Source organism: Dermacentor variabilis, chromosome 6, assembly GCF_050947875.1.
Source record: "Dermacentor variabilis isolate Ectoservices chromosome 6, ASM5094787v1, whole genome shotgun sequence".
Classification (NCBI taxonomy): Eukaryota; Metazoa; Arthropoda; class Arachnida; order Ixodida; family Ixodidae; genus Dermacentor; species Dermacentor variabilis.
Genome location: NC_134573.1, coordinates 113,768,420 through 113,782,774, shown reverse-complemented (window position 1 = coordinate 113,782,774; position 14,355 = coordinate 113,768,420). Strand labels below are relative to the sequence as shown.

General features: G+C 46.2%; 1 protein-coding gene across 2 annotated transcripts in view; it reads left to right on the top strand.

Moving 5' to 3' along the window:
* The window catches only part of LOC142585057 (uncharacterized), a 210,338-nt gene that overhangs the window by 129,302 nt on the left and 66,681 nt on the right, over positions 1–14,355 (top strand). For both annotated transcript variants that reach the window (XM_075695516.1, XM_075695515.1), the window contains exons 6-7: positions 2,029–2,100; positions 4,105–4,176. In XM_075695516.1, the coding sequence (XP_075551631.1) occupies positions 2,029–2,100; positions 4,105–4,176 (144 nt within the window). The remainder of the gene's footprint in view (positions 1–2,028; positions 2,101–4,104; positions 4,177–14,355) is intronic.

Sequence of the window (14,355 nt, the reverse complement as noted above, 5' to 3'; positions counted from 1 at the left end):
AACCACCAGGTGCACGCATCGTCTGTTTAGGTGCCGTTTAAAGACTGCTAACAAGAAAACATGACAATTACCAGCCATGCGGCTCTGACAAAGCTGCTTCAGTGCGATACACTAGTTATATATATCAAATTTAGTGAAAGTGAAATATCGTTGCACTTGGCCTTGAAAGTGAGGAAGCGACATGCTAGTCCCATTTCGCTATTTACCCAGTGACTAAATTACGGTGGTTACGGTGGTCAACTGTTGGCAGCGGCAAACTACGCCAAGAATACTAAATAACGTCTTGGCACAGGTATAATCGGTGCCAAGAGGTGAGTAAACCACGTCTTGACAGATGTCGAATAGAAAGAGCCATTCAGGAGCGCTATGTGTCGCAGTTACGATGCTTCAGAGTTTGTTTAGACTACAAAACTCCCATATAACGCTGACTTCCTTTGAAATATGCACACACCTTACGCTGTTCTGTCGAACTGCTGCATATATTTGAGGCAATTCGCACCCGTAAGCCATCGAATAATGTACCAGCTCCGTTTAATTTCCACCTCGCTATCACAGCTGCAACGACTTGAGGTTTCGCACAGAAAGGGCTTAAGGAGGGCTCTTGGCGTTCCGCAGACTGCTCCTAACAATGCAGTACTTTATGAGTCGCTATCGAGACCTCTTAGCCTAGTCGCTTCACAAAGGTTATTGATGCAAATTGGCCGCCTCAAACAGACGGTAGCCGGTCGAGCCCTTCTACAGCGCCTCCGAAAGAGATCTGAGTCCCGAGCGTGCTTGGCCCTTAATACTCTTGGTTACCTGGGTCTTGACGCTAGTGGTCGAACTAAGAGGTTGAAATCACTTTGGTCATTCGCGAGCCTCGATTGTTCGTTGACAATTCCTCACGTTCGCGCTAAGCGGAGTTCTCCTTTGGCGGCCACGCGTTCGCTCGTACTGGAACATCTTGAGACTGAATATGCACGTCATCTTCAAATTTTTACGGATGGCTCTGTGGACAAGGTCAGAGGATCTAGTGCAGCTGCTTTTCACACTCCCTCTTTGAACTATGATTGGCCTGTTCGCTTCGCTGCAGTCGTGTCCTCCACAACAGCCGAAAGCGTTGCCATTGAGGCAGCTCTAATGAAGCTACGGTTGTGTACGCCATCAACCTGATGTCATTCTTACAGATTCAAAATATGCCCTTCAAAGGCTAGAGCACGGATTCCCTGCTGATGCCTTATGTCTTAGCTCCCTACGCTCGGTGCACAATCTCCATATCAAAGGCTTCTCCATACGTTTTCAGTGTGTGCCCTCGCACATAGGTTTAATAGGCAACGAGATGGTGGACAGCCTCGCCCATAGAGCGCTGTCTAGGAATCCATAGAGAAAAGTTTCTCAAGAGAAGAGAGTCTTCAGAGAAGCGCTGTTGTGGCACTTCAGATCTTTGTGCACCTCACAAGCCATGTGTGACCAAGGGCCTCAAAAGAAACCAAGCCACTTTACTGCTCCGCATTTGCACGGGCTCTGCTCGTAACCCTGCGTGTATGTATAAGACTGGCCTGGCGTTGTCTCCATTTTGTTCAACGTGTGGTGTGTTCGATGACATAGAATGTTACCTTATGTGCTGTACTCTGTATGACGCGGAAAGGAGTGTGTTATTCGGGTCCCTCAAGAAGACAGGAGTTCCTCACAGTTCTCTTCAGGACATTGTTTTCCCGCGCGGGAACAAGTTGTGTAGGAAAAAGGTTTCTCCCCTTCTTTCAGATTACCTGCAGGACGCGGATTATGCCTCCACATGGTTACTTTAGGAGTGACTATTTGTAATTGTGAGGTCTGTGTCTCATTTACGTGATTTATTTAAGTGTCGCTACGGTGGAGCAGTTGCCGGCAGCAACTGCAAGGCTAATCCCACCAGTAGCCTACAAGCACTCAACTCCACAACTGGAAGCGCATTTGCGCGCTTAGAAATTGTGCAGTCCGCGAGTATGTGTGCATCTCCGCGAAGCTCTTTGTTCGAGGGGTCTCTTGCTTTCGTATTCATGCTCGCAGGGACCTCTCGGGAAACCTTTTCTCCACTCTGCAGAAGAACGACTTCCCGCTGATGCCTCAGCTAACCATACTGTAAGTATTCGCACAATTTCTGTAGGCGCCTTCGCGATGTCAGCAGTGCGCGTAGCGCTCATCAGCGTGGTAATCGAAGCGGCGACCAAACAAGCATCCCCGTTAGCCCGTAGCGCGCCTGTAACAAATGGATCCAAGAGAGGGCCGTAATTTATACGCCTTTATATAGCGTGATAGCGGTCATTCATTGGTCAACGCGAAAAAAAAGACTAGCTGTGGACGATAATTTTTCGCGAAGAATGATGACAAATGCACCCCACACACCATGCACCGAAGTGACTGGTCGCACTCTGCGCATGCATCCGTATCATAGACCATTCTGAGAATGGTGTGCCCATTCGAGGAAAAGCTGCCGTACCGTGCAGAAAGATCTTTTTTTTTTTTTTGGCCCATGAAGGAAGCACGGGCTGAGATCTGCGTGATCCCTTTCTCCTCCGTCCAACAGCAGCGCGCAGGAACTGCATTGACGCTACGTTGCTTTCACGGCCATGAGGCTTACACATACATAATCGTATGTTTTATTCATTTGTCCCACTTATTTCTTCCTTGCCAAAGTGTGAGGTGGAAGCTCAGACTTGCCTTATTTCTGGCGACACACTTATAGCATTTACACTAGGGAGGGGGGGCTAGGGCTTGATAACTTTACACCGCAACATATAAATCACACCGTGGATGTTCCAAACTATGTCAATCTTGACAGGAAGACTGACACTTGAACTGTTCAACAACGGCCGATGAAAGGACGCCTGAGGGCTTGAGCGAACGTTGGAAACGAGCAATTGCCTTCGTCGGGGCGAACACGAATCAGTCCCCTTGCCTAAAATACCCTGCATAGACTGCAAGATTCGCTAACATGAAAGCAACATGCACTTAATCCCATCTGATCGGTTAGCTCCGTCTTAGTCGCTTCTCAATTAATTTGCACTCACGAGTTAGTGAAAACGGGAAACTGACGTGCGTCCAACTGAAACTCTCGCAGCAGCGCCTTACAGCCACAAGCGTTAGTGAGCGCTTAGCTGCACATGCAGGTTTTTAAGAAGAAATATTATAATACCTTTTGCGCCAACGACAGGTAAGACAAAAAGCGGAGAGGAGAAGACGACCGAACAGGTGCTGACTTAAAGCCTGCGTTTATCGAGGGGCAAATGTTTTTTTTTAAACATTACTAGATATATTATTGATACTTCATTGGAATTGCTCTCATCTGACACTTGCTCCCTAGTCCGATAGAATTATACAGAACACTCATCAGGAATTCGCTATCGTTGGCGCAAAACAAAGCACACCATTCCTAGGGTATATGTTACCGAATGACGGAGTGGGCCTATCCTGATAATGCTATCGCATTTTAGTTGCACACTTGCAGCAAAGAACCTGCGAGCATTCTACGCTTTGAATCAAGACAGACGAAGCAAACCACGCCATTCTTTGTCGCGTACTTGCTGCTTACATCAAACTTCAATTAGTTTGTAACTCTTACCTGTTTACGGTTTCTGTGTGATTATTTTCACAGAATCTTTCAATTCTTTCAATTACAATTCAATTCGATTACAGAATCTTTCAATTATAACTCCAAGCGCCATACAGTGCAGCAGGTTCTATTTCTTTTCTCCGTTTCTTTTGATCATGCCATTACTATGATTTTTGCAGTTAATACTGTCACATGGTGTTGCACCTATGCCCTTACGTAATGCCGTAGGGGCCCCTTATAGGAACAATAAATGAACGGAAATTAACCCTTTTATGCCCGGTGTCATCGCCTACAACGCATGCTTTTGCAGATAATGTCGACCGTTAGTCCTACGAGATATGACCGGTAACTAAAAGTCCATTTCATTTCCATGGGCTTCCTAGCGGGTTATTAGTATATATATACATGCGTAATACGATAGGCGAAAAATGTTTTCGAAGATTGCAGATTACAAGTGCGCATTCAATTCTCCCGCAGTCAAGTGCACACTCAACGTCATCGCGCGTCTCAAAATATTTGTGTCTACTTTTCAGCGTTCTCTCCTCGTCCAACGTGAGCAGCCTGGGTGAAGACGTCTTTGGAAATCTCCCAATGCTGAAAAATGTGTGAGTCACTTTTAACACATATGTGTGCTAATAACGTAAGCCAGTAAACTGCACATAAACAGGAAGTTATGCTCTTACGTAATAACAACCCAAAACCCAAGTTCTGAGTCTGCCGGCGAGTCTAATAAAGTGCACCTCAAAAAGGGGTTCGAGGCTCCTCGTCACGCGCGATCGCTAAATATAGCGCCGCTCGATTTCTCTGCTCCCCGAGCTCTGCAGTTGAAAGTAGTTGAAACTGTCTATTTCACTTGCGTGGAAGACAGCGCTCTGTGTCAGCCATCGATGACCATTACTCAGGTGGCGCAGGTGCACAACGCGCTTGTCGAAAGAAAAGCCCGTGGCCAGATGCCCCGCGCAGCGCTTTTCGTTTCCATTCACTGTCGCTCTCAGCGGTGCGCTAACAATGTCGCTCGTTCTGTGCTGGTCTCCAATGCACCTCTTTAATGCCAACTTGAGTTACTGGGTATGTGCGAGTAGGTGCATGCCGCTCTTCAATCAACGCTTTTCATGCCAATTTGGGTTACTGAGTAGGCACTGCTGGGAATGTCCATTAAATTTCTCCGGCGCTCAGCGGGATCAGACCCACGTCACAAGGATACCGCAAGAACAGCAACCCAACTCTTTAGCAGGCTGCTGCACAAATGTACTGGCTATGTGCCACTGTATCGTGAACCCTTCTCGGGCCAATGCTTTAGTAAACTGCGCCATTAATGCACTGGGTACGTGCCGCTCTTTCGTGAACCTCTGGCCAACTTGGAACATTGAGTATGCGCCACTGAATGTGCGGCAAGCGAGGGAACAATTCTTAGCGTTCACAGGCACTTGTGCGCCACGCTTCTCGTATCGCAGGCCACGCGCAAACGGCGAAACAACCTTGCTGTGCCGCATGTGGCTGGGAGTGGCGTTCAAGAACGCCTACTCCTATCGTGTCGGAATGGCCGAGAGGCCGATGTGGCGACTCCTGTAGGTGCGAAGAAACCACCGACCACCTCTTGTGTACCTGCCCTCGCTACGACGTACGGCGCCTCTCTCTGAGGACAACTTTAAACAGATTGGACTGAAGACCGCTCTCCGAGTCAAAGATACTCGAACCGTGGCCACACCAGTCACTGGCACGTACAGCGATTCGTGAACTAGTACACAACTTGAAGTGCACCGGCTTAAAAGGCCGTTTATAGCGTCCCACGCACACTCAGTGCTCACTCTCTCCCCTTTTTCCTCTTTCTATTCCTCTTTCCCTCATCTCCAGTGTAGGGTAGCAAACCGGGTGCTCGTCTGGTTGACCTCGCCGCCTCTCCTGCCTTTGCTGTCTTTCTCAGCAATGCCAATACATGACGCAGCGTGTCCCGGAATAAGCGCGAGAGAAGAGCCCAGTTGCCGCGTGAAGCATTTCTCAGCCATCGCATGCAACTGCGCGTCATGAATTCCGGAGACATCACGGAGGCTTCGCGGCGGCGGCACTTGATGTCTCCAAGGTTTCTTAGGGAAGCGCGAAAGAGGAATCCCACTGCAGTGCACGCCTCATACGTAACTCGTTTCCACGGTGGCAATACGTGTGTGTATATATGTATGCTTATATGTATACATATATGTATACAATATGTATATGTGCTGCCGTATTGATTCAATCCTCAACGCATTACCGTCGACAGTCATCGGGAGATAGGTTCTGACGCAATTTCTTTTACGAATATTACGGTGACAAGAAGGGGAGTATGGTGAGCACAGCATGACTGTTATATATTTCTTCGATTATGTTCAAAACAAATAAATGCACAATTTAGAATACAGATTGTTCTTTTAAATTACATACATTAATACTGATATAGATTATCGTTTCATTTAAGTATGGGCCATAGGTTGTCATAGGTCAAACCTTCGAATGTGGCTATTTGAACGTTTCGCGCGGCCTGATGTAGCAGCAGAGCCGAAGACCGAGTAAGTCGGAACGAATACCACAACGCCAGGATGTTCTGCTGCCACGTGACCATCCTCTGCGTCATGACGTCCCGACACATGCGTTTTTTTTTTAAAAGAAAAGCTTAACCAGGCTCGTAAAAAAGGCATATACTAGATTGTTTAGAGTTCTGCGCGGCTTGCAAGCATATTTCTGAAGATATTAAGGTGAAGAACCTTCTTTTAAAGCAAGAAATTAAAGAAATATTACCATAAATATCAATTATTTGTTAACGCACTACATATTGCTCGTAGGTGAATGGTGTCTCTGAGTGTGAAGCTCAAGCCCGTGAAAGCTAGCTTCCATTCATTGCACTGAGCTTTCATAAATGGATTTTTGAGATGATGCACGGCAGTCTCATAGCGTTTGCCATGTATTACCTAACTATTCGATTGAGCAGGTACTGTGCCACATATAGCAATTCTTTTTTGGGGATTGCACAATGGCTTGTGGAAAACCAAAATAAATAACAGGTTCGCAGAGTTATGCCAATCCAAGCAATCCAAACATCAAAGAAATTGTACAATGGAGTTCTCATACGCTTTTGGAAGTTCTACGAATGTGTTTAGGCACTTCCTGTAAATCCATTCATGAGTTTGCGCACATAACGCTTTCTCTGGTGCAATTCATTCGGTATACACAAGCCACTTCAAAAAAATTGTTGGCTCTCCTGCAATCGACAGTAAATGTAAGCATGAAATGGCAACTGGCAGACCAGACTCGTTGGAGGAGATACTAGCCATAACCTTAAAATGAGTGTGGTGCATGTTCGCAACAGCACACACCACCAAACCACACCGCACCACACCGCACTAGGCCGCACTGTGCACTGGTCCATATGGACGCTGCCTAGCTAGAATAAAACCGGCTGACGGGGAGGGGGGGGGGTACGAAAGGCAGCGAAAGTGACCAAGGAGACAGAGAGCGCACTGCCCAGTTAGGAGAACAAAATCATCTGAAAGAGGAGCCACATAACGTGGCGCCAGCTCTCAAGGCATTGCAATACCCGCGCCGCGGAACTCACGGACCCCTGGCCTTCAAGAGAGCACAGGCAACCCTGTCTCAGCGCCAAAAGATGACAATGAAGCGTATGGTGCCTGCATCGGCCTTTTGAACGTCCCTATTGGAAATGACAAATAAAACTTCAGCGTACTAAAAGTTTTAGGTTGAGTGATATTGTGAAGAAATATTAGAAAGAACTAGCAAGCAAGGTTTTTTTTCGTAACTTGTTTGTACAGTAACTAGCGTATGTAATGCGGTCCTGCACAAAGGGTTGAACAGCGGATCAACACCTGGTCCAGATGGCTTACTAGTCGAATTTTACAGGTCTTGCTGGGAGGAAGTAGGTACTGCCTTAGTATCTCTCCTTAAGAGCATTCTTGCATAGGAAGGTATTCCTAAATCGTTTAATCGGGGCCGCGTAATGCTCTTGCCAAAGCCAGGCTCCAACCTTGCAGAACCCTAATCCTGGAGGCCTATATATATAATACTGCTCAACACATGCTACAAAATACTGACAACCCTTCTTGTAAATCGCATGAAGATATCATTGCCGAAAATAATCTGGGTACATCAAACAAGTTCCGTGCCTGGTCGGAGTATATTTTCGTCTCTCAACTTAACACGTGATATTATACAATACACAACAGCGCGTGAACCTTCAGGAGTATTAGTAAGCTTCGAGTATTAGTAAGTATAGAAGTATTAGTAAGCCAAGGTGTTTGACCGCTAGAACACCAGTACTTATTTGAGGTTTTACGATGCTATAACTTCCCTGAAGAGTTTGCAGACATCGTGTGGATGTTTTATTCCGGAACAACAGCTGAGCTACTACTTAACAGCATTTGACTCCTAGATTTGATGTGACAAGGCGAGCGCGGCAGGGCTGTCCATTTGTCACCCATATTGTTTGTGCTTGCGATCGACCCGTTGTTAAGGCGTTTTAGCGAAAGCCCGCTCGTAAGAGGCCTTCGTATGCCAGGGACAGGGTGCATAAAAGTATCGGCGTATGCGGATGAAATCACTTTGTTTTTACTGGATGGGGACAGTCTTGTAGAGGTATTTCGTATATATAATCAATATGCTTCAATGTCAGGGGGCCAAATAGATATGATGCAATGTGAAGCATTAAATTTAGGTCGCGCAGGGATAACACTACCAGGGGACATTAAACAGACCGAGCATGTGCAAATACTAGGCATCAGATTTTGTACAAGTGGTGTTTCACCTCACACGTGGCGAGACATTGTCAGCTCCATTGAAGAACAGTCGGAAGCAGTGACTGCATGGCCACAACCGCTGGCAGAAAGGGCTTTCTTTATTAAGAACGTATTGTGCAGTAAACTGTGGTTTGCTGCAAGGGTAGCTCTCCCACTGTCACCAACAGTACGCGTAGTAAAGACACTTATTTTCTCGTGGTTTAGGTTAAACAAGTCGCAATACGTAGCACATCAATTTTCGTGCCTGCCGAAATCTAGCGGAGGATGGAGCTTGCCATGCATAGTTATATTTGGTAGGCTGTTGTGCACTAAGAGCACATGTGATCTACTTGATGATGATGAGTACCCTGGTAGGCCGCTGCTCTTTTATTGGTTGGGCCATTACCGTCGAACGCTTATACCGCAGAGTACAGGCAACCTGCTTCCGACAGCTCTAGCGCCAGCGTCGCAGTATGCGGCGGCTGAGCGCTTGCAAAGCCATCTTATGCAACTAAGAATTACAAAGTGGCGTGCGACATCAGTTTCCAGGCTTTGTGAAACGTTATGTCAGACAGATGTACCTCCACGGACAGCTACAACACAAACGTGGAAAGCCGTGCTTTCACCTGAGTTGCCCTCACAAATGAAGAATTTTCATTGGCAATACCAGTAGGGAAATCTACCTACAAGAGACAGGCTTGAACGCTGGCATATGGTAGCGAATTATAAATGCATGCATTGCGCACAAAGAGATACCAACGCGCATGTAGTAAAGGAGTGCGTTGTAGCGCGCACCTTCTGAAAGCTAGTTGCAAGAATGTTTGCAATATCCATAGTGCGGCCACCACAGCGCCGAGATCGGTTTGCGAGTCTCGTCTACCACAGCGTTAGCTACGTTTTGCGGTGCTTCCGCAACATTGCAGAACGATCTCGGCAGTCAAATAGAGCAATGTACCCCAGAATGCGAAAACTACGGGTGATAGTATGGGGTCATCTTGAAGAACAGTTGTACAAACTCGGTGAAGCCGAGTTTCTTCGCCACTGGTCTACGGAGTACGTAACCGTCCCTCGAGGCAAAGTCTTTCTAGAGCCAGATTAATGCTCAATTCTGTCTGCCTGAGTTGACACTGTATCTGTGTGTGCCCCGGGTACCTTTCATAAATTCGAGGCTGACAATAATGCTTTTGCGTGGACGCTGTAATGATGTTTCGTTGTTGTTCTGTGGCAAGGCCAGTGTCAAGCAGACACCATTTATTATTTCATTTGCTAATCTGGTTCGGTTACATGAACTATGATGTATTACATGTGCTGTACCTTATATTGTACTTTACGTTCATGCCACAGTTTTAAGCGTGCCTATGGGTGAATAAATTTCCTTGTCAACTTGCTCGGATTGAAGCTCGCCGACAACGGGAGCTAAAAGCATTTCATGCCTAATAAGGCGAAAGCGTTTCGAATCACCATAATTTGGAGAGACGAGGCTTATTGAGCACAACCTTGCCCAAGTTTGATGTAACGGTAGCTTGAGTGAAGAATTTCAAGTAATCGAAACTACTTTCTAGTGGTGCTGAAAAATGTTGACTCGAAAATTACTGCATTTTCTCACACCATTTGATCCATGTATTTCTCGATACTACAGCCAGGCAGAGTACTAAATTGAACCTGCGATAAAGAAATACGTAATATCTCTAGTGACCTAATTCGCCTACTATGGCGCATACTTGCCGATCTAATAGCCACGTAATTAAACGCAAGAATTCCGAAGAACGAATCACCGTAGTGCGTCATGCCACTGTGCCCCGTCCATTAGCCATTTTTTTAACATTCCCGCATTATTTTTGTTCTCGCTAAAAAGGGAAGAGAAAAAAAAGAAAGAAAAACCCCTGTGCACAAGAAAAAAGGAATACTGGGAATATGTGAAGCGAATCTCATGAAAATGAAATACGATGCCAAAGCGTAGTTCTCATGCAACTTTCTAATGCTCAGAGCCATTCAATCTGGTAATCTTTGCACAAGTCCGCGCACTTAGCGGCCGCTCGCATTTCGTCATTTTCGCGTAATTCGACCCATATTTCTTTTTTTTTAGAAGAAAAGTACGTTACGCGCGCTCCCTCCCTTATACGCTAGAAGCACTTCGCGAAATATAAGAGTGAAGAATTTTTCTTTAGATTTATCGAAATAAAGGTTCATACACTGTCGCTTTGCTGTGATGCGCGACAACAGTAGTTTGTTCGTAAATAAAAGAGCGGCAAAAAGTACCCTTCGTTTGCAAACGAGAAGCTGTCTACCCTGGCATATCTGCAAAAAGCATCCATCATATAGGAGGCATAAAACGAACTTCGCCCCCATTTTAGGGAGCTGGCAAAGATTGTGCCGAGCGCAGGCTTCTTTGTTGCTGCCTGGCAGCTTCTAAAAAGATTTACAGCGCTTGCCACATGAGCTACGTCCTTCTTTCGTTCCTTATTTCTTTTTCTTTCTTTTTTCTATTTGACAGCGCATTGCAGACTTTAAACACTGACTTCATAGACGAGTAGTAATCTGATCAACTTCTATCGAGATAATAGGACCACTAGGATGCAGAACTTACACAGGATTAAAAGCGTATGCATAAGAAGACTCGATGTTCAAAAAAGGCAAAACGTTGCTGAAAAGTATAAACAGAAGCGGCGCTTAAATTGTTGGTGAAAGGCAACCGATTACGTTTCACTGGTTGCAGTAGATTCAGTGTTGCTTGCTGTCATCGCGCTTAGACCATACTCTTTATTCTTTGATCTATTTTTTTTCATGCGACTTCTTTCATAGGGGCACATGCGTATTCTGGAGGACTGGTCAAGGGCACATACCATGTAGCCCATTCTCATAGGCCCAAGGAAAGATCAGCCCAAATATAAGAATTTAGAACAATGAGAGGAGCTTGTAAAAATAATGCATTTCTTTTAAATGATCGGAGTCGGCGCCTCTATGGCGGCACCGGCTACTGACAAAGAAACAAATGTGAGCAAAAAGAGAAAATAATGCCACAAAATATGGCACCTACTAGAACACCAGTGACGCAATTCACTAAGCTGCGTTGTTCGTACGCAATTTCTTAACCAAAAAAGTTCTCAGCTGAGACAAGGGAGCACCCGAAGTTGCAGCGCATTTTTACGGTGCCGTATGAGAGCGAGGAGGATTCAAGTCTGGGATTAAACCACGAGAAATGAAAGAAGTATGGTCACCTGATAGCATGATCGAACATCATGCACAGATAGTTAAGGCTATATTCTTGGGATAAATCCCCGCACGCCCCTATTCGATAGCTTCCTTTTCCGGGCATCTGCTAGAGCGCCGAAAAGCTCAACCGCCCTCGACTGTTTACCGCGCTGCCGTCAAAATAATTGCGTTGGACGTGTTACGCATTCTTGTCACATTCCTGCGAGATACAGGACTGATGGTCACATGGTGACATATTTGGCGCAGAATGAGACGCTCAGTCGGAGCGAGTCGGAGCAAGTCGGCCAAGTATGCCAGGCCGACACCACATGTATACTAGCCACTACCACCGTATCGCAGAGCCAATAAATGTCTATATTCCGATACTAATTAGGGAATTAAATGAAAAAAAAAGCCTTATAATATATAATCCTATGGCCTCAAGGCAAGGGGCCTAGCACGCGTACGTTGACCGGTATGGTATGTGATCACGCTGCACACGGTTGCAAGTTTGGTTCTAATGCTGCGCATAGGCTCAATATGAGCTCCCTTGGCAGCCGCTACCGTCTAAGGTGCTGGTGGACGATGTCGTCGAACGCCAACCGATGACGAAACGCGCGCTCCCGTCGCATAGGATCATTCTAGAGTGCACGGAATGCTATTAAAGCAGCCCTGACAAATAAATTCAGAAAGAAGTAATGGCTACCGACATTCCCAAATGATGGTTGGAAACTTCACTATACGCCATATCCACACCTGCTAATTTAGCTGGCTATCACACTTTGACATCGTATTAGCATTCATCGCTTCTTCTTGGCGTCTCCTCAGCTGATAAAACACGATGACGCCTCGCACCAGGCCAAGAGTTTGTTTTGCAGGTTCAGGCGGCCGCATTCATTCAGAGGCGAAATGCACAAAGGCTCGCACACATCACTTTTGGAGACCGGTAATAAATGATAGGTTGGTGAAGTCAGCGCCTGGAGCCCCTTACTACGCTGTCGGCCATAGCCCAAGTGGCACCTCATAGAAGTCAAAGCTAATCAGTCAACACCATCCCGATGCTAAAATGCTCGTCAGAATACTCCACAGCACAGTACCACGAGGCAAATAGTAGTTCAACATTCAAGCTGGTTTCAGATCAAGTCGGTTCCAGTCGTCGGTCTTGCGACACTGACTCACTTTGTTCAGAGCAGTCAATGCACATATAGGACGGTGACTAGGTGGAGGTGGCGGTGTCGAAGCGGTGCCCGACGCCGTTCTGTAAGCAAGCGAATGCGGCCTCGCAATACGCAGTGAACTGCGACTCCAAAGAAACAGTCCGTTAATATTCCGGACGAGTTTTGGATGTTGTAGAACGTCGTCAACGTACTTCTATGTTCACTACCGGACGAAGGCCTCTCCCAGCGGTTTCTAATTACCCCTGACCTACGCTAGCTGATTCTGAGTTGTGCCTGCAGAGTTCCTTATTTTATTACCCCACCTAATTTTCGACCGTCCTCCACAGCCCTTCTTTTCCCCCAGCACTCACTCTGTAGTTATAATGGACCAGCGATTATCTGCCCTACGAACTACCTGGCCTGCCCAGATCAAAGTTTTCCTCTTAATTTCAACTACCACAACCCCAGTTTGCTCTCCGATTCACACCGCTCTCTTCCTGTCCGTTAATTTTAGGCCTAACCTTCTTGCTTTCATCGCTTGAGCGGTCTGAGCGGTCGTGTACTTGTTCTCATGTTTCAGTGTTAACCTTCAAGTTTCTGCTCCATATGATGGCGCTGAAAGAATGGAATGGATGTAGACTGTTTTTTCAGAAACCGTGGTCAGCTCCCAGTAATGTTTGCGCAATGCCGGCCATATGCGCTCTGACCCATTTTCATTCTTCTGTAAATTTTGTTGTCATAATCAGGCCTCCCTGCGAGTAATTAAACTAGAGGAACTTGCCCCTGCACTCTAAAGGTTGACTGCCGATGAGTAATTCTTTTTCGCGGGACAGATTATTCAACGTTAGCTTAGTCTTCTGCATAGTAATCTTTAACCTACTCTTACACTTTCTCGGTTAAGGTCCATAATAAATCATAGCAATGTGTGCCCACTGTTGTTGAACATTACAACGCCGTCGGCAAGTTGAAGGTTGATGAGGAATTCACTGTTGATCGTCGCCCCTAATCCTTCCCAGTTTAACAGCTTGAATATTTCTTCTAAGCATGCAATGAACATCATTGCAGAGATTGTGGCTCCTTGCCTGACCACTTTATTCATAAGTATTTTTCCATTTTTCTTGCAGATAATTAAAATCTATGAAGCCGTAACTATCATTGAGGCAGATTCGAATCCTGAGGAGTTGCGGATACATCCTATGTCGCGTTACGAATCTACACGACCGTTGCACTTACGTGGCAATGAGCGTCGGGAAAAATAATCAACCGCAGCCCTATGAGTGAGCGAAAGCTCCAACTATATAACAAGAGAAGTGCTCAAAAGTTGTGAATGACAAACTTGATTGTTGCCAGGGGCGAACACTACGCTATTTGTTATACTACCCAGTAGAGCGCCTTGAAGATATGAAAAATCCGGTTTATGCGCGCATAAAGAAACACAGCCTATCAGCAGAAGCTCGCAGCTCAGCAATAATCTCATTGCCTTCCACAGCAGCGCACGCACAATAAAATTATGCCCTAAAACTGCTCAATGCGTTTGAGATGACAAATCAGAGCGCGCCACAAAATTATAAGCACGCGCCATCCCCGGCTATCAGTTGTGGCTTCTGGCCGATCGGCCGCTACAGCGTGTTAACGCTAACCCGTGTCAGCTCGAGCGGCGCAGATAGACATAATT